The 22,356-nt window shown below is 51.0% G+C and overlaps 1 protein-coding gene across 3 annotated transcripts in view; it reads right to left on the bottom strand.

Moving 5' to 3' along the window:
• Nucleotides 1–22,356, bottom strand: part of UBE2F (ubiquitin conjugating enzyme E2 F (putative)) — a 49,038-nt gene that overhangs the window by 1,956 nt on the left and 24,726 nt on the right. For all 3 annotated transcript variants that reach the window (XM_032480649.1, XM_032480650.1, XM_032480648.1), the window contains 5 exons: nt 18,295–18,362; nt 11,066–11,136; nt 7,266–7,323; nt 4,633–4,665; nt 2,385–2,447 (listed from right to left, as the gene is read on the bottom strand). In XM_032480649.1, the coding sequence (XP_032336540.1) occupies nt 2,385–2,447; nt 4,633–4,665; nt 7,266–7,323; nt 11,066–11,136; nt 18,295–18,362 (293 nt within the window). The remainder of the gene's footprint in view (nt 1–2,384; nt 2,448–4,632; nt 4,666–7,265; nt 7,324–11,065; nt 11,137–18,294; nt 18,363–22,356) is intronic.

The following is a 22,356-nucleotide window of genomic DNA, read 5'->3' as shown; positions in this document are numbered from 1 at the left end:
AGTCCTCTGGAACAGGCCTCTGCAGCCTCCCCCTTCCCTCTGAGGACCCGTGAGAAGGCATGAACTCTGGAGGCAAATCTTGGGCTCTGCCCCTTCCTGGCAAGTCTTTTTTTAACCTTCTTGGTGGCCCTGATTCCTCAGCAGCAAATGAGAGACAGCAAGAGTCCCTCTGTGTGGAGCTGTCAGGAGGACAAAGGCACCCTGGGGGCTAGGTGGGACAGTGCCAGGCACCCAGGAGGGCTGCTCAGGGTGGCTGCCACTGTCAGGTCACTGCGGACCCCTGCCGCCCTGCTGCAGTCATGCTGGCCTTCACACTCTCCCCTGGACACCCTGAGCACACTCCTGCCTCAGGGCCTTTGCACTGCTATTGAGTCTGGAACACACTTCCTTCCTGTCCACTTGGTTCACAGCAGATCTCAATTCCCATCTCACCAGAAAGGCTTTTTCTCTGAGAACTTGACACAAAATAAACTGTATCTGCGAAGCACAACAAAATGAGGTCTGTCTGTGACCTCCAAGTCTTCCTACTTCATACAAAGATCAGGAAACAACCTTCCAAGAAAAATAAAAGGATAAACAATATGTAACATCTTTCTCCACCTGGCTCTGTAGGGTGTTTCTTCCCTGACAAGGTTTAGTCTGCAGGGCTGCCAGCTGTCACAGTACAGAGTGTGGAAGTCCTTGTCCGCGACAATGACAGGTGGACTTCCAACATGAATGGAGCCTCCTGCGAAGGCCGGGGACCGAGGAGCACACCTGCACGGGCCTGTCAGCGCAGCGGACAAACCAAGGCTTTGCCAGACAACACAGCCCAGCCAGGGCCGCCCAAGGGTGCAGACGGCTGACCCCTGAAGGCGGGCAAGCAGTGAGGACCTAAGACCTTTGCTGTCTCCGGGGTCCCTCAGCAGGACGCAGGCCTCCCAGACCGCCTTCTCCGCCTGTCCAGAAGCACCTGACGCCCTCCGTGCGGCCGCAAGTCTCAATGCTGCCTGCCGTACCGCCGCAGGACACAGGCTGGGTGGTCGGGCTATCGTGTCTCAGTCCGGGCCTCCTGCCCACTCTTCAGGGCCCTGCTCAGGCAGTGCCTCTGCTCCTCGGCTCAGGACCTTGGGACCGTCCTACATGGCACAGTCACAGTGCCCTGCACGTGCTGGCACACAGGCCTTACACAAAGACAACCGCTCTCAACGCTAAGCACCATACTCAGAACCAACGTGATGGCTTCCAGAACTTCTATGTTCAGAGCAGCGCCAGCCCGTCTGACAGCGTTAGGTGGGTGCCTCCCAGGGGAGGCAAGGATTCGCGGGGACTCTGGTTCAGAGAAGGAAACGTGGGGTCCTGTGACTGCACGGAGTCAGCACCGCAATGCTGTCCATGGCAGCCTAACTAGCTCCTGCACAACCTCCAACAGCCCCGTCCCCGGCGCACGCGGCCGGCTCCTGGACTCCTGGGGCAGACCAGTGCCTCATTCAAGCGCTCCGTAAGGTTGGGGCACAGAGGACGTTTATTGCCTTATCATTTGTAGTTGGGAAAAAAGTCCCACAGGAAAAACCTGAGTGCCTGCCAATAAGAGATGGGGGAAAAGGCTGGAAGAACCACTTCACAGAACAGTATTCAACAGCTCCTAAAATGAGTGAGTGATAGTTTACGCACTGACTTGGAGGGAAAAGTTAAAACAACAACAAAAAAAGGAACTGAAGACTGAGAGTAATAAAGACTGAGAGTAATAAACATGATCTCGGCACTGTGGGCTCGGCACCCGAGCGGCTCACGTGGGCCGGAACTCCTGGGGCGGGGGACGCGACCTGCTGGGCAGGGGGCAGGTGGCGCTGGTGGGTGCGACTCCCTTCACGTCCCTTCCGGTCCCTACGCTGTCATAAGGCAAGAGTAGCCTGTTTTAGGGGTGGGAAGGGACAGACTGGGAGTTCGAGATTTGCAAATACTGACAGATGTATATAGAAGAGATAAACAAGTTTACACTGTACAGCACAGGGAAATATATTCAAGACCTTGTAGCTCACGGTGGAAAAGAACATGAAAATGAATGTATGTATATTCATGTATGACTGAAAAATTGTGCTGGACACCAGAAATTGACACAACGTTGTAAACTGACTGTAACTCAACAAAAGTTGAAAAAAAAAAGAGTTGCTTGTTTTAAATCACTCACACTGAACTCTAGTAGGAAACCCCGTCTAATAAAAACACCTTGGGTCAGGCGCTTTCCCGAGACCACTCACATTTCCGTAACACATTGCTCACAAGCAGCTTTAACTTCCAGGCCTGGAGCCCACCATTCTCCATTTCGTATGTGTCTTATCAAGAAACAGTCATTATCCTTTCACCAAACACAGAGACCCAGGATGTTCCCGTTACTCACTTACCTTGTCCCGCAAATGATGTTCTGCAGCTTCAATGTTCAGTGGATCATCAAAATTCAAGAGATCCTTAAAAAGAGAGAAACTCAAAGTAAACAATGAATCTGTTTTCCCGCTGTTACAAGTCTTCATCTTAAGAACCAGGCAACAGAAATCTAATCGGCAAAATGGCATAAAGAATTGAGAAAATTCCTGAGAGTTCAAGTTCTGATGTCAGAGTCCTTAGCATGTGGGTACTTTATTCAAAACGTGGCAGGAAGAAGGGAGGGCTGTATTTACGTATGAGGACCCAAAGTTTGGTGAGGAAGTAGCAATCACGTTAACTTCAGACACTATTTTTGATAATCGGGGAATGACAAACCACTATTATCATGAGCATTTTTAAATAAAATCCTATTCGCTTCTCCTGAAAAATTCATTTTCTCCTTTATTTTGTGGTTAACACCTCTCCCTTCCTAAATTGGAACTGTTCTGACCTTACCTGGATTTTCCCTTTAATTCATCTCCATAAGCATCGCACTCAGCCCAGTAGGAATGGCATCTGGAACCCAACTGAATGTAGGACAGCGCCACAAGGCCAGTGTCCCCCTGCTGAAGGAGGAAGCACCAGACCCTGTCCACCTTAGACAAGCCCTGGAATGGCTACTCCTCTCTTCCCCCAAGAGTAACCGTGGATTTCAGACTGGAGGCCTGTCCTGTCTTCACCCTGCCTGATCTTCTTAAAGTCCGGGGAAGAGAGACTGGTTCTTATGAGTCACTGCTTCCACGGCCATCACTGGGTCACTGTAAAGGCGACTATACTCTCCCTCAGGAGAAATGTTTAATCCTGGGACTGTGTTCCTGATTTGGAAATAAACATGGGTATGACCGACATGTCACAAATACAGCAAGGAAAAACTGTAAATCTCTAAGACTGTTCAGTTGGGAAGTTAGACTCCAGGTCCTAGAAATACGAAAAAATATAAAGCACATGTTCTGTGAGAATCCTGATGCATATGAAGACTACACCAGACACACAAAATTCTTCCTCTTCTTTTCCATGTACTTGACCTAAAATGAATATATTGGTTCGAATGACCATTACAGACTTAATGAGCAATTCTGATGGGCTCTTTAGGATCCGGAAGGTGCGGAGTGGAGGGAGAGGACTGCACCAGATGTCCTTTAAAACAAAAAAGCAGTACAGCTGTGAGGCACGTTTTAAACTGCACTCCAGCCTCTGCATCTCCAGAAGTAAAACCTCATTCACTTCAGTGAAAAAGCCTGACTCACAACAAATGACTGAGACCAGCAGAAAACTGCCCAGATGGCTCAGCACCCCTTGGGTCCCGCCTTCTCCTGGAGATTACGGCAGGCCCTGGAATCGGGAAGTGTGACGTCAGACGGGAAGGCAAAGGGAGGCAGGCACTTGACAGTCTATTCTGAGGCTGTTTTTTATTTCCTGAAGGTAAGAACACTGCAGCCTCAGATGACAGGCTGGGGAAGCAGCCCTGCCCGCGGGGCTGGGCTGAGCTGAGGGGCACGTCTGCCGGCGGCCAAGAAGCGGCCCTCCGATGGCCGGCGCCATTGTGGGCTGTCCAGGAAGGGCTCATTTTCATGGAGGGACCAGAGGTTTTACCAAAAGTAGCAAAGCCTTTTTCTTTTTCTTCCAGAGAGAGATTTCTGAAGCTTATTTTTTTAAAGCTCCTTTATGATCAAAAAGCACAAACTCAAAGGAACAAGTAATTATATTAAAAAAAAAGTCCGAGTACCAGCTCTCCACCTTTTCCTTCCCCCCGTGCCTCCTCCCGCCCTCCAGGCCCTGCCTGCAAGGTGCTGTTCTCTGGGGACGGCCGCTGGTCACTGATGAAGAGAACAACTCTGAAGTTCTGGGTTTGTGAAAAGCCTGAAGGTCGGTGACCACAAACTCCTTCAACCAAACCATGGCACCTGGGAGTGAAGAGGATGCGGACCAGCTACTGGTAGGGCAGGCAGTGGCCCCAGGAAGTAAGGCAGCCACTCCAGCAGGGCAGAAGCAGGGACGCTCTGCTCCCACCTTCTCTTCCCCAGCCCCATGGCCTCCCCATGTGTCACTCCAAACCCCCCTCAGTTCTTGTCTCACTGTTCTTCCAACTCACGAAAGTACCAAAGAAAAGGGGGGCTCAATATGGACACGGTGTTGTTTTTAATTCCCTGTGTTATTCTCAATGTGATGCTTAAAGCCAGCAGTCAGCGGAATCTAGAAAAAACTTGGGATTTTGGTCCATGTACTTACAGTAAACAAAGAGTTTAATCCCCAAACAACATCCTGCAATGACAAAGAAAGAAGAAAACAAGTTTCAGGCTCCTGTGCATTTTAAGACTTTTAAATCTGACCAAGAAATACGTATTGTACTGTAAAAAATTTTATCTTCAGCATGCCTTGTTTTCCCCAAGACAGAAGAGTGAAACAATGTCTCTTCAGTATAACCACAAACTCGGGGACGTTCGGAGATGAGCAGTCACTGGCAGCAGACACTAAACCAGAGACAACAGAGACTGTCCCCAGTCCCGCGCCGCGACCGAGCCCACGGCAGCGTCTGCGCTGGAGAACCTCACCCCCCGTCACCGCCTACGCGTCGTTACCAAATACAGTTCAGATTTCTAAAAAGTCATCTTTAAAACAAAATCTGTTGTTTTTGCATCAACTGCCTCTTGGGGATCACAGATCAGCTCATCATCCGCTGTCCCACTGAGTCTTAATTCTGCTTTAGTTACTTCAAAAACCGAGACTAACATTTTGTAACATTCTGTAACAAAGATCAGAAGTTTTCATTAAAATAAAACTGCAGACCGCTCTGTTCTCCCCAGACTGAGCTGTGCTCTGTCTGAGTCACAAACCTTCCTGGCCTTCCTCCCCCTCAGCCTGGGTCTTGTCTCTTCTAGGCCTGTCTCCCTGCCGTCCAGTACTCTCTACTCCTGCAGTGCTACTTGCTGCTCTCTGCACTCTGGCATCCATCCATCCGTCCCTCCGTCTGTCCATCCATCCACCTATCCTTGCACCCCTCCCTGCCCTGGTGTGAGCCTAGTCTGGGGTGGGACTGGGGGTGCACACAGCCCTGGGTCCGGTGGAGGTAGTTAGGCAGACCGGCGCGTCAGCAGGGTGCCCACAGAAGTGTTCCCAGAAAGGACCCCCTTGTGGGGGAGAGGCTTCACAGAGGGGACCTGCCAGAAGGGATGGCAGGAGGGGGCACCTTCCAGGTAGAGGGACTGTAGGTACAGAAGCAAAGTCCCAAGAGGGCAGGACACGTCCAGGGCATGGTGAGAGAAGGGCAGGCCAGGTGCCCAGGGCAGCAGAGACCAGACCTCGTGAGGAGCTGCGGTCATGACTGCATGACGTCTGCAGTGAACCCAGACCCCTCCCCTGTGTTCTTCATCTGAACACCTCACCGTCCTCTCTGGCCACAGGAGTGGTCAACACAGCACAGTTTGCAGCTGTCTCCCACGAGCTGTGGTCACATACAGAACAGGCCTGGCCCAGTCACCCGCTGGCCCCCTTGGACCCGTGCACGTCCCTCTGGGCCTCCGTGTCTTCCAAGAGCAGCGGTGCTACAACGGGCCTCCGTCCTCTCTAATCCGGGGCACGGGGGCGAGGACGGCCTCTGAGAGGTGAACCAGTAAGTCAGTGTACAATGGAGAAGGTTAGTTTTCTGCAGAAGTTATTTTAAAAGGCAGGGCCCAGAGAGTTAATCTGCAAAAAACCATAGAGAAGGAGAGCCCGGCACCACGTCCAGCCCTGCTCAGGCTCACCCCCGCGACCCGGGGACAGTGTCCAACGCAGCAGCTTCGTTACCAGCCACTGCTCGCTCTTCGTGCATCTGGCAGACTCAGACTTACAAGTGGTTTAAGTTCGGACGCCTTTTGAAATCCACGCCTGACTGAGCCAAAATGGGCATGTGAGGGAAAAAGTTACCAGAGGCTGACTGACCGACTGGCTGGGAGACGGCACATATGACACCCAGGCAGCTCTCAGGGCCTCGCAAACAGGCTGATTTGACGCCCGAGGCCTCTTCAGGTTGAAAGGTGGGACTGCCAGCATCCGAGGAGGAAGACAGTCACCAGCGAAGATGGGCCTGGTCCAGAAGACCATGCCTTTGTGCTGGTGCCAAGTGCACGCTGGGAACAAGGCTGCCCCAGAACCTGGTCCCAGGGCAGTGCTCTTCCGGGGAGTAGCATCCCGCACAGGCAGGGCAGGGCTGAGACTGTGTGGAGCCGGCCCACTGCTCAGTCAAAACGACAGCAAGTCAGGAGCTGCTCAGACTCAGTGAATACAAGCCGAAAGTTCTGACTACTTCTGCTAAATGGTCAGGCCACAGGAAGAAATTGCCAGCATCCTACAGAGAAGCCTTGAGGCGAAGCACAGCCGGAGGCCTCACACAGGCGCTCACGGCAGGCGCTCCTGCAACTCGAGTCGAGCTGGAGACGCAACTGGGGCCACTTATTTAGTCCCCGTGGCTCCTCCTTCCACCCCCCTGTTCCCAGACAGGGCTCTCCCCGCCAGCACCCCCGGCTGTGTCCTGCCAGCCTTCCTCTGTACAGTGTGACTCAGAGGGACACAGGACATCTACCCTTTCTTTCCTCCGTCTCTACCCAGTCCTGGCAATGCTCCACGGCCTTAAAGGTGAGACAACTATAAAAGATGGGGGATGGGGGGAACAAAAAAACCAGAAGAGAAAGAGAAGCACAAATGGTAAAGGGGAGATGGGAGAGGAGAGGACCTGACACACCACCCCCACCACAGAGAAGTGGGGGCAGAGGAACTGACGGGCAAGGCGGGCGTTGGGGAGGGAGCAGGGTGTGCCCGGCCACCGTGTGGACGGGACAGAGTGAGGTCCGCCAGGGGACTGTGGGCAAAGGCACGCACTCTACCTTCAGTGTCCTCGTGGGAGCCCAGCCGGTGCCGTCGATCGAATGTTCTCTCAGTAAACTGAAACAGACACAGAAAGGCACAGCGGTCAGCAGGGAGCAGCCGCAGGTGTGTGCGCAGCCGCCAAGTTGCTCTGGTCTCCATCTCCCTGGGACGGGAGATGTCCTTGTCATGAGCCCACCTTCCTTCTGTGGCTTCAGTTTCCCGTCTTGCTGCCGAAGGCCTCCCCTGCCCCACGCCTGCATGGGACCCCAAGCCTAAGCTCTTGTGTTGTGTGTATGGACTGTACGCTCAGCAGGGGAAGTGGCCTTAGAACAGAACACAAAGCGCATTTGTCCATTTAACATTTGGAAAAAGACGGTGACAACAAACAGGAACAAGGGACACCTAGCGCTTCCTGTTTATGTCAGCACAACCTAGATTTACTCGGTGCCTCAAGACCGAGAGGGTGGCCATTACCTTGCAGAGGAGGAACCGGGCAGCCCCAGGCTCCAGGGCACACCCCCTGAGAACACAGCTGCCCACACGGGCATCTAACACAATTTTAATAGCTGGTTAAAAAAAAGCTCAAAAGGAAAAGCTTAAAGATAACGGGAGATTAAGACGAAATTCTGGACGGTGCTCACCTGGGGGTGGGAGGACCACACTCCGGGAAGGTGCCTATGGGCTTCAGAGGCATGTGACATGAACTGAACCCAAGAGTCATTTTCACGTCTGTTCTATCAACTGTACATGAGCATTATATGCCCACACAGAAATGATGATTCCATACTTTGAAAAATTATGATTTCCACCAGGTTTCCTCCTGGTGAGGACAGGAGCCTGGCGTTGCTCAGTCAGACCAGGCAGCTCCTAAGCTAGTGTGTCAGCGTGAGGCTTTCCTGGTCACAACTGTTACGCTGAAGATTTTTGAATCAGAGCATGTTAAATTCACATAAATCAATGAAGATAGGGAGAAAACAAAGATATGCAGAATTCAAATCAATGCCATAATCTCAACTGTCCATGAAGATTAGTTAGAATAAATAAAGCAAATAAAGCCAACTTTAAGATTCACTACAGCTGACTTTGAGCATTAAACAGACAACAAGAAGAAAACGCACATCATGCGCCCTACCCTCATTTGCCTGCACGGACACCTTCCCACCCTGCAGGGGTACCACTCACCTGCAGGAACAAAACCTCTGCAAGTTTTGGATAATTTTCTGGGAATAAACTGCCAAATCCTAGTGGTTTATATGGGCCATTGAGAGACCTCTTTACTAAGACAGGAAAGAATTATTTCTGATCTAACTGATTTCGACTGTAAAGTAGGCTGCTTACTGCCCGTCTCCCCACCAGTTGGCAAACCCCATAAAGCAGAGAATGCAAACTGCTCCCCACTGTGTCTGGGCTCAACCAACATTAGCTGCTGGAAGGCAGGCGGCCAGGTTGACCGGCTGACCAGTCAGCCCCTCTGGGCTTCACTGCCAACAGCACAGCCAGAGCCTCTGCCCCTGGAAGCCAAGTGTGGCCATTTCTGGGGGCCACGGATCTGGGCAGGGTGACACCATGGAGGGGAGCATATAGTCACTGGGGAGGTGCTGGTCCAGCCTTAGCAGATGGCAGTCCCAAGAGAGCTCAGGTGACAGCCATGCAGCCATCGGAGAGGGTTCAGGCAAGGGGACAGAGGACACCCATGGGACAACATTGGAGACTTGGATTCTAGGAGAAAAAGTCTGAACTGCCATCACCTGGCTCCTCCAATCCCACAGACATGGCACTTCTGGCCCTGAGCCAAGAGCAAGGTGCAGGCCCTTGGTGGGAGCAGGTAAGTCTCGCTGAGAGAGGCGAGCACCCTGTGTAGCAGACAAGGCCCCGCGGGACGCCAGGCACTGGTCAGGCTGGTAGGCGCTCCCCGGCAGTCACCACAGATCAGGAGTGGCTGGGCCAGGCTTGTCACTCCCTTTATTCAGAAGACACTGTGAGTCAGCTGTGCCCAGAACCATTGCTGGACACTTCCTAGTTTTCACGAAGAGGTGGTCTTCGTACATAAGCCTGGCACATTACTTCCCTCAGTTAAACTAAAAGTGCAGCTGGAGGCCCAAGGGTACACACAAGGTAAATGTGAGGCCTGTGGCTGAAGGACCATCGAAAGGCCTCTGTCTAGTGACGCCAGAGCCTGTCCACACTCACACACACACGCTCTCTCTCCCATCCCCGAGCATTTGCTTCTGTATCTGCCAATCTGAGAAGTGGCGAGCGTGCCTCCTTGTTTCCACGGGCCCTTCTCTGATGACCAAGGAGACCAAGTGTCCCTAGATGCCTGCCGCCCACTGTGCTCCCCCTCCCATGAGTCACCTATTTGGAGCCGATGCTCACTTTTCCAGGGGTAAGCCCCATCTTTTCCATATTGACTGAAAGGACTGTTTATACATACGAAGGATGTCACTCTGATCTTTTCTCCTTCAGTTTTGCGTTTTTGTATTTTTAATTTTAATGTGGCTAAATCTATCAATGATTTTCCTTTAGGGTTTCTGGCTTTTGAAGCAGGCTACCGTCTGCGAAATTCCTACTATACTTTGCTAATGTCTGCTTTCTCAGAAGACTGAGAAAGTGACAATAGAAATTCCCTCTCTGGGCCTAATTCTGACCAGAGCAGGTCCGTGACAGGAGGTGGAGTGGGGCGACCCTCAAGAAAGCCTGGAGGACAAGGCTGGGCCAGAACCCACTTATAACCTGAAACTGAGGGTGGCAAATCTCTAATTTCAATGAAAGGACAGACACTTAAAAGGGAAGACTCCTTTTTTAAAAAGTATACTCTCAAAAACTGTATTTGTATGTAACTACCTACGAAAAAATGCAGCTCACGTGAAAGAAAAGGGGGCTCCACACAAAAAATAAAAAGGGAAAGTGGGTGCTAACTGCGCTTGAAGAAAGAAAAAGGGCCCCTGACACCCACGCAGGGAGGAGCGGTCACAGTCTGCACGTGGGCTTTCAAAGGCAACTAGCGTTTCCAGGGGAGAAGAAGGGCGGAAGCACAAGGCAAGACAGAGGCTGGGCCTGAGGAGGGACTCCGATCAGCGAGAAGGCAAACAGCGCGCCAGAGAGCTACTTCAAGCCTGCCCTCCAAACTCGGGTTAAACAAGTTCCCAGTCACACGGCGGCCAGCGGCGGGGCTGGGGGCCTGGCCCAGAGCCCCTGTGAGTTAACATCACTGCCTGAGTAGAGGAAGTGGCAAGACGCAGAAAAACAAAGCCCACATGCTAAATTTACTTAACAACAATCACCCCCCCCACACACATACAACTTCTCTGGTTCTCTACGTGAGGGACCCGCAACCTTAAGAAGCAGGAAAGCGCCCGGACCACGTGCCGCTGGCAGAGCGAGGACACCCAGGCCACGGCTGGCATGAGGCTCTGGGAAAGGGCCCCTCCGCACATGCAGACTACTGTGCGGAGGACACTCAGATACGAGGGCCCGGGTCTCCCGCAGCCTGCTGTCCACATCCCCCGAGCTAAAACCAGCCACTGGGAGGGGGTGCGCCTTCCATGAACAGGAGGAGCAAGGGTGACGGGTCCTCAGAGGCAGCCTCCCAGGCGGACGGCAGGCAGCACTGAGGCCGTCAGGGGAAACAGGAGGACATGGGGCTGGAGGAGGGGCCGGGCTGGGGCGGCAGAGCCAGACCAGGCTCCTCACCTGAGTGGAGCCCAAAGCCTCCCTGACCCGGGCCCAGCCTCGGACTCTCCCTCCTCAGAGGGAGCACGCAGAGAGCCCAAGGTGCACAGAGCTAGCGGGGAAGCTGGGAACAAGAAAAACTCACCTGAGACAGATCTCGCCCGTCTCCGTGATGTTGGGGTGCCAGATCCTGGTCAAGCATCTCACTTTGGGGGGCTGCAACACAGGGGAAGAGGTCACAGGCTCTCCAACCACGTCTGTGATCCACAGCCTTCCCCGCACCCCGCAGAGAGCCTCGCTTGTCCCCGGGCAGCAGGGCTCCTCAACCCCCTCCCGCGCGGCTGCACCCACCCGGATGGCCTGCACCCCCAACAGCGCCCGTCCGCAAGCCCCGGGGCTGCCAGCGGGCGGGCCGAGCGGGAGCCGCAGTGCACCGGGTGGGCAGCTCTGCACCCTCAGGCCCCGGTGCAGCGCGGCTGACCCGCAGCTCAAGCACCGCTCCTCACAGCAGTGCTGGTTCCCTCGGGGGGTTTTCTGAAGACGCTCCTGCCACGAGCATTTCTCGAGATGCAAGTCTTAGTCCACTTGACACTTAAAGGAGGGAGAGACGACGAAAAGGAGTGCGTGGGAACACGGCACATAGGACGGGTCACGTTTGGATGGGTCTCTTTTTTACGATTATTTTATTTAAATGCAATCCATACTCATCAAAGAAAAAAAGACAAAGACAAAAACAAAAGGAAAGATATATATTAAACTCCACCCCAAATAATCTCCATTAACACCTGGCGCGCACGTGTGAGCCTCCTTTCCAGGTTACCCACACGGTGCGCATGATGCACGTCCATTTTTCTTTATGAAAGTGCGGAAAGAAGTGCGGAAATGCGCTATGTATTTTTTCACATCTGTCCTGTCACCGTTTCAGAGGGCTCTGGGCTCTCGTGCATTCCGTGGTACAAATGCCAGCACTTAAGCAGCAGCTCCCTGGACATTTAGGGTGCCTCCCCCGGCCACCACACACCTGAGAAATCAACGCTACCTTCGCTCACATCCGTAGGTAAGATGTCCTCGGGAGGAAGGCCAGGAAGAGGAGGGGCTGGTCAGAGCGTGGGCGGAGGACACAGCGCCAAGCGCCCTCCCCACCCGAGAGCTGGAGAGCCCGCCCCCACCTGCAGCGGGCGGGCCCCCTCCCCAGCCCCAGCACCGTGGTGACGTCAGCCCCGGTTGGATGGACATGACCGTCGCCTCACACAGCCGCACCAGACAGGTCATCTCAAGACACCAAACTGTCGACACCTTGTCACAGAGAGGTGACACTTCCCCAGGTGACTGTTTGATGTAATTTGTACTTATGATGTTATTCTGAGGTGTAGAAGGCTTTCAAAAAATCTTTGTAATCAGTTTTTTATCCTGGATACCAAGCTAGAACATATTTCACCATCCAAACCTTCCTCTGCTGTCTTCTGTTTGACTAGTTCCGCCTTTTTATTCGTACACAGACGCACTTCTCAGCGCCCTCCTAAGTCTTCTTCCTGATTTCAAAACACCACGATATCAAGAGACTCTACAAAACACTTAACCCAACTATGCAGGTATAGGTGTCTGAGAATTACAGCATTTAGGTTCAGACTGAGTTTAAATCAACTGAATATGCTCTAACTTGCTTTTCTGATGGGAATGCATTTGACAGAAAGAAGGCTAGTGCATCCAACATTTTCAGCAAGGCCTTTAGGCTGAAGAGGGAAAATCAGAATTGTTGGGGCCGTCTACGCCTCTCTAGGTGATGGAATATAGTTAACATGCCAACTCAGCATCTGAGGGAACTGAAGGCTCATGTCCCTCCCTCCTATGAAGCCCCTGACACAGTCACCCCGCCCAGTGTTCCCTGAAAGTCCAAGCATCAGCCTGTATTTGCCCTCCTTCCTGTCCCTTCACACCTTCCACAGTGCGATGCTGACACAGACGCACCCCCTGTCCACGCCCTCTCTACTGCTGTCCTCAGAGCAGAGAGCAGACCTCTGCACCAGAACCAGGGTCCTGGATTCTGACACACACTTTCCAGACTGAACTCTTCTTGTAGACCCCACCCCATCCCCAAATCAGGACAAACAAGAAACACCCAGCTCCACCTGCTACCTCTGTGGCTGGCATTAACATCCAGCCCGGAACACAGCTGATGGTTTAGCACACGACAGACTGCACTGCCAATCAATGGGCAAACAAGGATTCCTCAATGGACAACCAGCTAACCATTTGGAAAAACACAGAGCCCCACTCACAGCTTTATTCCAGATGAATTAAACATAAATGAACAGAACTCTAAGAGAACTAGAATAAAACATAAATGAGTTGTCTTGGGGTCTGAAGGCCTGTTTTAAGCATTTCACAACATGAAAAATTCAAGAAGGAAAAGTAGATTTGACTACAGTGGTAAAATCATAAAAACCTTTTATAGGACAACAACAAAAAGTAAATGAAAAACAGGAAAATATTTAAAGCACAGCTAAGACCAAGAAAAAAGTTACATGTAATTTTTGTACAAGAACTCTTATGATAAAAACAAATACCCCAACAGAAAAAAGGACTAGGCGCATAGTAACAGCTCACCCAGAGCTGGAAAGCAGGGGAAAGTTTAGAATACGTATTTGAGAAACAAAAATTCAAATGATACTTAGATGCCATTTATTTCCTCCCAAAATGGCAAAAAGAGAAAAATAATGAAAATATCCCACACTGGTAAGTATTTAGGAAAAGGGGAATTTTCAAACTCTGATGGTGGTGATGCCAACTGGTGCAGCGTCTCTGGCAGGTAACTGAACACAACTGGTAAAGAGGTGTGGGGTCAGAGTCCACTGCTCAGTGTGCCTGTAATTCCACTTGTGAGAATTCACCAAAGACCCTGGCTGGAGCACGAGGTGTCGTCCACGGCAGGCGTCACAGCACTGCTGATTCAGGGGTCACCCCGGGGACCACACAGAGGCCAGGCCTGTTTCCCCACAGCCTGGGATCTAAGTGCGGCTTCTACATTTTTAAAAGGTTGTTTAAAAAAAAAAAGAATTTATGACAGAGACCATATATGGTCCACAAGGCCTAAAATATTTACCATTTGGCCCTTTACACAAAGTCTGGTTCATATTATCAATAAATTGGCCACCCAGTGACCAGCTCTAAAGAACTGGTTTCACACTGCGATGCATCATACAAGGAAGTGCTCCTACTGACCATGATGTAAATGTAACTGTACATTAACTGACATGAGAACATACTTCTCATGATAGTTTATGTTAAAAACCCGCAAGTTACCAAGCTACGTGTAGCAAGATCCCATTTGTATGTACGGTTATATACTGCCCATAACATAAATCAGAAAGTTAACAGTGACCATGTCTGGGTGGAGATAACAGGTGATCAACATTCTATTTTTGCATAGTATTATTTTCTCTATTTTCCACAAAGGATAACACATTATATAAAAAGAAGAGGGGAGAGTAGGTGTTCGGGTGTGACTCCGGTTCTCTTCCTTCTGGAAATGTGGCAGGACAATCTTGCCTTCCCCCTTCAGGGCTGGTCAGGGCCACATCAGCTAATTTGGTGACACTACACCACCTCACCCAGGAGGAGAGAGACACTGCACTGGGCCACGGGAGCAGCGTGAGACCTGAGACAGCGGGGGCACTGCAGCCAGGCTGCCCGCTGCACTCAGCCTCCCCCTCCTCAGGGATCCCTGCTGGGGCTCACCCTCCCCCACGCCACCACGCTGGTCCGTCATTGTCTGTGTCTGTGCCCCGGAGCCTGCTCGCCTTCTCATCTCTAGGCTGCAGTGTCTCACACAGAATCCGGCACATGTCAGGAGGGCCTGACACATGAATCATTTCAGCTAATTTCTAAGACAGAGATTAAGAGGCAGTTTGAGATCATGAGATGAAGTTCAGGAACAAAAGGACAAAGAACCAAAGGAGGTATTTGCATTTCAGCTGCTGGGGTATGGGGGGGGGGGGGGGCAGCGGTGAGAGGGGTAAAAATAGGAGTTTTTATCTTTTCTAAAAAAGTTTATTCTAAAATGATGATCTGGGGGGAAAGGTAGAGCTCAGTGGTAGAGCACACGCTTAGCATGAACAAGGTCCTGGGTTCAATCCCCAGTACCTCCTCTAAAGATAAATAAATAAACCTAATTACCTGCCCCCCACAAAAATAAGTAAGTAAAAAAATTTTAAAAACTGTTACCATCAAAAAACTCAAAAAACAAAAACAAAAAATTTTAAAAATCTACTTTATTTATTAAAAGTGTTTCTATGAAAACGAATCTATATATGTTCCTGTATGACTGAAGCATTGTGCTGTACACCAGAAACTGACACAACACTGTAAACTGACTACACATCAATAAAAATATATTTAAAAATGCTTCATTCACAATCTTAATAACTGACCTTAACTGCAAGAACTCTAAGTGTTAGGGGTTAAAAAAAAAAAGTCCTTATGAACTACAGGAATCAAATAAATTATGGCCAAAAAGCAAATGAACTCTGAGAAAGCGCCACAAAGCCCTTCCAGCTGTGTCTCCTCATCAAATGGAATGCGAATTGCTTAAAGTTTGCTCTCACAACCTCTACCCGAAATGCCTGTAACCTACGTATTTCCATCCTTTGCTCTAATTTTCAACACTGTAAGTTTGCAGGGGGCAGAGAGCATGTCAACCATCAGACAAATATGCCCAGCACTGGAAATACAGTGAGTGAGGTGAGGCACCCCGAGGCCCCGCCTGCAGGGAGCTGGCGTCTAGTGGAAAGAGACGGCAAGGAGAAGTACACAGGTGGAGATCAACTACAACGCAGGTAAACACAGCCACCTCCGGATCCTTCAAGCACTGCACCTCAGTTTCCTGGGGACAGTGCCGCCCTCCACTCCTCGTGGTGAGCTCGGGACTCTGGCCTGGTGGCAGGGCGGCTGGGCCACCTGAGCCTGGATGAGAGGGAGACGGTGCAGAGAGGCCCAGCGGCAGCAGGGAGGGGTCTGCACACACCCCCGGAGGGCTCGCCTCTCACTGCCTCCGGGCTGGAACACACGGGTTTTACTCCTGATGAAATAGGACTAGCCCATTATTTACAAATTTTCCAAAGGAGACAGGGACTGAAACATAAAAACACTGTAAGTCACCAATTAATACAGGAAACATGTTTGTGAGTCTCAATGGTTTCCTATCCTGTTTATTTCATTTCTTACCTCTCCGTTTCTTAAAGAAGTCATATGGGGATGGGACAGTATGACAAACATTTTTCTCACTGCAGAGTGGCCACCAGGTGTGGTGGGAAGGGCACACACTAGGAGCCAGGCAGCTCTGGACAAGAACCAGCTTTGGCAATTGAGCCGTCAGGACCAGCAAAGCCAGCAAGTTCTTAGTCTGACCTTTCCGAGCCCTGACTTCCTGCCGTGTGGAGATGCACGTGTCAGTGTCATCCACAGAACTACTGGAGGACACAGGGTGCACCGAGCGGAAGCCCTGACGCAGACGCCCTCAACAAAAATCTGTTCCTTCCTTGGTGTTTCTGATGGTTTGCTCTCTCCTTACTTTGGGGAAAAAGACACTCCGCCACTAAGTGACACCTGATGCACTGAGGCAACGGCTCTCATATTCCCTGAGGCTTGTTTGGAAAGTTCGTCAGTTTACGCTGAACTCTGTGAACCACTCTCCTCCCCCAAAATTCACCGCTTCCCCCAAGACTGTGTCACAAACTCATTACCCTTTGGTTTTAACATTCTTTAGATGAGTAACCCACAGAGATGGAGTACGTCCAGAAAGTTAGAGTCCAGAGTTTTCAGTACCGTATGTCTGATAGTTTCCAGAAGCCATCAAAATGGACCCAAATTCTAAATATGTGCATGTAAATCAAGGTCTCAAACTTCTCTCGCCTGAGAGTGCAGTGCTCTGTCAGGCCTGTCCCCGTTTGTGATTAGGGAAACGGGACATCTCAGCAGGCAGCTGGAGCGATGGGTGGACAAAGACCTGAAATGCGTATTTTCCTCTTTGCTTAAAAATTAAATTTTGAGGGGGGGCTTCTTGGCTTGCCAACTTTTCTCCATCCTCATAAATGACATTTCCAAAAGAACTTTTAATGTACTAGCCCGGTGAAGATCAATTTTCATAGATAAAAGTTTGGATTTAAACAAAAAAGTGTTGCAGCCACTGAACTACACCCGGTGGTGGGGCCGGGAGCCGGGGGTGGGCAATTCCATTGTCAGAGCGGAGGAGCAGTTACCGCAGGAACCGTCATGGCACGCGTGTGCCCAATTCCCACAGTCCCAGGTTAACAAGAGACTTAACTTTACCATTGTATTTTCCTCCCCTTTGGACAGGCCTAGAGAAGGTTAAGAAACACCAGGGGAAACACATGCACGCACAATCAGCAGAGCCGGCCACGCGCCAACCCAGCAGTTCAGCGGCTGCGAGGCTCACGGGGCGCACCACGGCCTCCCCAGCGCACTGCTCGGGGGTGCGCGGAGTCGCCCGGGACCCTCGGTGGCGCCTCACTGCCAGAGGGAAAATGCCCAACAAAACCCCCAAGCCTGCGTTCTCATTTGCCCACTGTTCCCAGACCCCGACTCTTCATTCAGGCGGGCTGGTCTGTCTACCGCTGCCATGGCAAGCGATTTCCTCGTCCTCTGGGGCGCCCTCCCCGCTCAGGACAACTTCAAATCTAGCTCACCTTACCCGGTCCCAACTACAAAACTGACCCTCCCTGTCCTCCGAATTCCCCTAAAGTAGCTTCCTGTCACTGACAGTATCTCTACTGTCTGTTACTTACCACTGTCATCATTTTATAACTGTCTACACTTCCTCTCACCTTCCTAACTGGTCAGCACCTTCCTTAAAAGCACAGACAGAAGGTGATGGCGCGTGGGACAGTTATCACCGGGAGGGTCCTGGCGGGGTCGACGTGTAGCTAGGGGTGTAAATTACTCAGAGTCTAAAACTACACGTCATTTTTCTTTTCCAAAATTCTAAGATGCACGTTTTATACACTTTTGGAATTTTGGTGTTATACCATAAACACAACTACAGGTTTAACTACAGCGCTCTTTCCTTCAGTCAGTGCCCGAACTGAAATAAGGTGTGCGCGAAGTGCACAGGCAGCTCCCCGGACGCCCCGGTCTCGGGACAGTAATCTCACCTGACAGAGCTGCACCCAGCGCGGCTGCCCGGCACACTGCGCTTGGATTCTCCTAAACCTCTACCGCTGACGAAGGGCATCAACCACAGAAGCACCGGCCATTTCGGGCTCAGTTCCAGGACTGGGTGGGCAGCACGCACGATGCGGGGGACCACGCGCCACACCACGCGAAAGGGGACCAGCGGCTCAAACGCGGGCTACTCACCACCATGTTGTACGCATCGGGGACTTCAGTTTCAAACTGAAATTTTCCACCCTGGTAGTAACCCTCATCTATCAAAAAACACAAAACAAAACAAAAAAATCCTTTAAATTAAAAAAAAGGAAACAAAAGGCAAATACTATGTTAGGATACGGCAAATACAGAGAATTAAGAATTTTTAAAAATAGGACTGCAGGGTTTCTTTGTCCCTTCACCAAAGTCACCCTGATGCAAGTACTCTGAATCAGCCCCGCTCTGGCCTGCCTGCGTCCCTCCTTGCTGGCCCTGGCCCTCGGGGAGGACTGGCTCCCTCCCTCCTCGTCTCAGGAGCAGCCCAGCTCTCCCCTCGCCCCATCCTACTCCCACTGCAGCTCCCAGCACACCCCCCATGATAGGTAACCGCCCTGCTTAAGTGCTTGGTCATCTGTCCGTTGTTCATCTCCCCATGAGATCAGCAGTTCCAAGGGGAAGGCGGACGTGTGTGGACTGCTTATTCCCCAGCGCCTGGCACATGGCTTCTAGTCATTCAACAAACATTTCCTTAGCATGGACCCTCTGCCAGGCGCTGCTCCGGATCCCGGGGACACAACAGTGAACCAGACAAAGTTGCTGTCTCATGGACGGTCAACAACACTGGGCTGGCTGGCTGAGTGCTCAGTACAGCCTTCAGAACAGATTGGGCCATCCGGAAAGGGGGTGGCAGGTTCACAGAAGAACGTCCAGGATTGGAGCAGCGCTGCCCCACTGCCCCCAGGTCTGCAGACCCCACAGCTCAGTCCAGCTCCCCTGACTGTGCCCCCCACTCTGCCTCTCCTAGAGCCGGCCTGAGGGTGAGCCTGGCTGAGCTGCACACCCTGCTGGGGCACTCCAGCCTGGAAGCTCCTCCAAACTTCACAATCTGACAAAATTACCACTACCTTTAAAATGCAGGTTCAACTTCCTCTAAAATATTTGTCATCGTGGGCAAATCAGCAATACTACGTTTTATCACTTCCCTCAGCTTTTTATAGCTGTTATTAGTCTCAAACAAATCATCACTAAAAACAATTTCCTCTTCTTTCAGAGGTTTGAGATTATGTCAACATTTAAGTCTGCCCAGCAGTTAAAACTGGCATCATCATCGTGTTACTGCTCAAGTCGCCCTTCCCTCTTGGAAGCCCTGGAGCCCACCCCTCCTGCCTCTTGGGAACCACATGCCAGCGCCTCCCATCAGGTTATGGGTATCTCTGGAGAACAGACTGCCCAAGGGGCATGTGGGCACAGACTGGCCGTTTCTAGATGGCCAGTGCCCATGATGCGCTATGGGAAAGTGAATCAGTCCCACAGCAGTCATGAGGTCAAGGAGTCATGCCAGCTGCACCCCCGACCTTTCTCCCGCTTGTAAAAGGAGGCCTGCTTCTGACCTATCCTCTGACTATGATGCACTGCACCCAGGCACGACGCAAGGTCACAGCAAAGCTCCTGGAACTGAGGCACTGTACAGGCTGTGCTTTTCCTTATCTTACACCCACTGTTAAGGGCAAAGCATGGCATTAAAAATAAGATGTCCCACTTCACGGTGGAATGTCTCCAATTCAGACATACTGTGGAGTCTGATGGCAGGGGTGATTAAGATTTCACCTGGTAACTTCAATCATTTAGTAAAACAATGCATCACCCCCACAACAAGCAAGCAAAGAGGGCGCCAATATGCAACAGGCATGGTGCCCTCCTCCAGCAGGCAACCAGCTCCATGTCGCACCTGCCACCAGGAATTAAACTTGGAGGTGAGATGACTGTCGGAGGCACATCTTACAATTTTTAAAAAAGTAAGACTTCACCTGAGAGAGAGCGGTCTCACAATTAGAACTGGTTCTGCCTACTGATCAAGGCAGGGGAAGTAGGAGCTGAGGCTGAAGAGGTGGCAGGCCAGCCTGGCAGGTCACTGTGAGTGTGCTGGCTTCTACTCAGGAAGACGGGGAACCCAAGGGGTCTGAGCAGCGGAGGGACAGGATCAGAGACACAATCACAGGGCGGGAGCCCCCGGAGGCTATTTGTTACAATAACCCAGGTCAGAAATCATGTTGCTTAGGACCAGGGTGGGAGCCGCTGAAGTGGTGATGCTCTGATGGTATCAACACCAGGATCTGCTGACAGACTGGGGTGGGGAAAGGAGTCAAAGAACTACGGGGATCTCTGACCCTGCAATGGAAAGGGCAGAACTGCCACCTTGAGATGAAATGACTGCAAAGGGCACAGCTGTGCAAAGTTCAACGCTGGACGTGTTAATTTGAGATTTCATGGCAACATACAAGTAGAGACACTGACTGGCAGCCAACATATCTTTCTGGAGTAAAGGAGGGAGATCGAGGCTGGGTGAGAGCAGTTTGGAAGCTGTGTACAGAAGCACCCAGATTTCATGAGCTGGTGAGGTTCCCAGGGACCTGACTGTGGAGGTCCAAGGACAGGACAAAGCCCTGGGGTACCCCAACTTAGAGGGGTCAGGAGATGGGACAGGAGGAACAGCGGCCACAACAGAGGAAAGCCAGGAGCCAGGAGCTGGTACAAATAACAACTGCAACAATCATTCAAAAGAAAACGCCCAATACCCAAGGGTCTTACAGTCACAGAACTTCAGTAACGAAATACATGCATATAGTTACAGAAGATTATGGCGGTGAAAACATTCGCATAAGCAGAAGAATGCTTACGTTAGGATAAAATTCTATGAGATAAGTGAAATAAAATGTGAGCGCAAGGAGAAAAAGCAGCAAGGAACATTTCCAACCGTTAAAGGAGAGCTTGCTCGTATCTTTTTTTAAAATGCATGATGGTGGGTGTATCCATGGTATTTAGAGCCTACCGAAAATATTTTAAAGAGTAATATAATACTTTCCCCTTTAAAAGTCAATATTTACAGCACACTGGAAATTACACTCTGTGCAAATTTTAAACTTAAAGGCAGGAAAAACACAATCCCTGCCAAGATGAGCTTGTAGACCAAGGGCTGGCAAACTCTCTGTAAAGGGGTAGGCAGTAAGTTCCGGGACCGTGGGCTCGAGGTCTCTGTCCCATACTGTTTTATTTATTTATTTTTTTAATAGCTCTTTAAAAATGTAAAAACCATTCTCAGCTCAAGGCTACACAAAAACGCCCAGAGAGGGCTTTGGCTCCCAGGCCTGGTTTGCCAACGCCCACATTACAATATAGGAAAACAAGACTGAGGCCATCTGAGGCCACGCACACATTGCTCAGCCAGTCCAGCACAGCTCCGTGGAGCACACAGCCCCGCTTCAAAGAACAAACAGGCCCATGGGCTAAGTCACTGCTGCGGCCCCACAGCTAGCAGGTGACAGGTGTCTCGCCGGGACTGGAAGATGAGCAGGGCAGGGACAGGAAGACAGAGGAGCGGGAGAGTGCAGACCAGGAAGGCAGGCAGCCAGGAGTAACAGGAGGCAGGACTGGAAGGTGCCGGCTCTGGCAGATGTGCGGGCTGGAGCCCCACCGGATGGCGGGCAGGTGCTGGGCCAGGACGAGGGGCTCAGGGCCCAGTGGGGAGCTGCAGGTGGACACTGAGTCAGCCGTGAGAAAGAGGTGCTGAGATTCAGAGGAAATCATCCACGTGAGGGAAGAAGTAGAAAAGATTAAAAAAGTAGCAAACAGAACAGCAACAGCCAAAAGGCATAATATCTGAAACGAACACTTCGCTGGATGAGCCTCAGTCAGCCAAATGCCACAGAAACAGAATTACCCACAGTGAAGCACAGAAAGAAAAGGGAACAGAGCCCTGTGACCCCGTGGAGGTCCCATTTATATGTAGAGGTAACACATACATAACTGGAGTCCCGGAGAGGGGTTACAAACACAATATTTAAAGAAATGTTGGTCAGTTATTTCTAATTTGATGAAAATTGTAACTCACAGCTCCAAAAAGCTCAATAAACCCCAAGAGATAAACAGAAAGAAAACCACATCAAAGCACACCATAATCAAACTGCTAAAAACTGTGTGACAGAGACAATCTTAAAAGACAACAGAGAAAAAAACATACATCGCATAAAGTAGAACAAAGAATTACCATTAACT

The sequence above is a fragment of the Camelus ferus genome, chromosome 5, assembly GCF_009834535.1.
Source record: "Camelus ferus isolate YT-003-E chromosome 5, BCGSAC_Cfer_1.0, whole genome shotgun sequence".
Taxonomy (NCBI): Eukaryota; Metazoa; Chordata; class Mammalia; order Artiodactyla; family Camelidae; genus Camelus; species Camelus ferus.
This window is presented reverse-complemented; position numbering and strand designations above follow the sequence as displayed.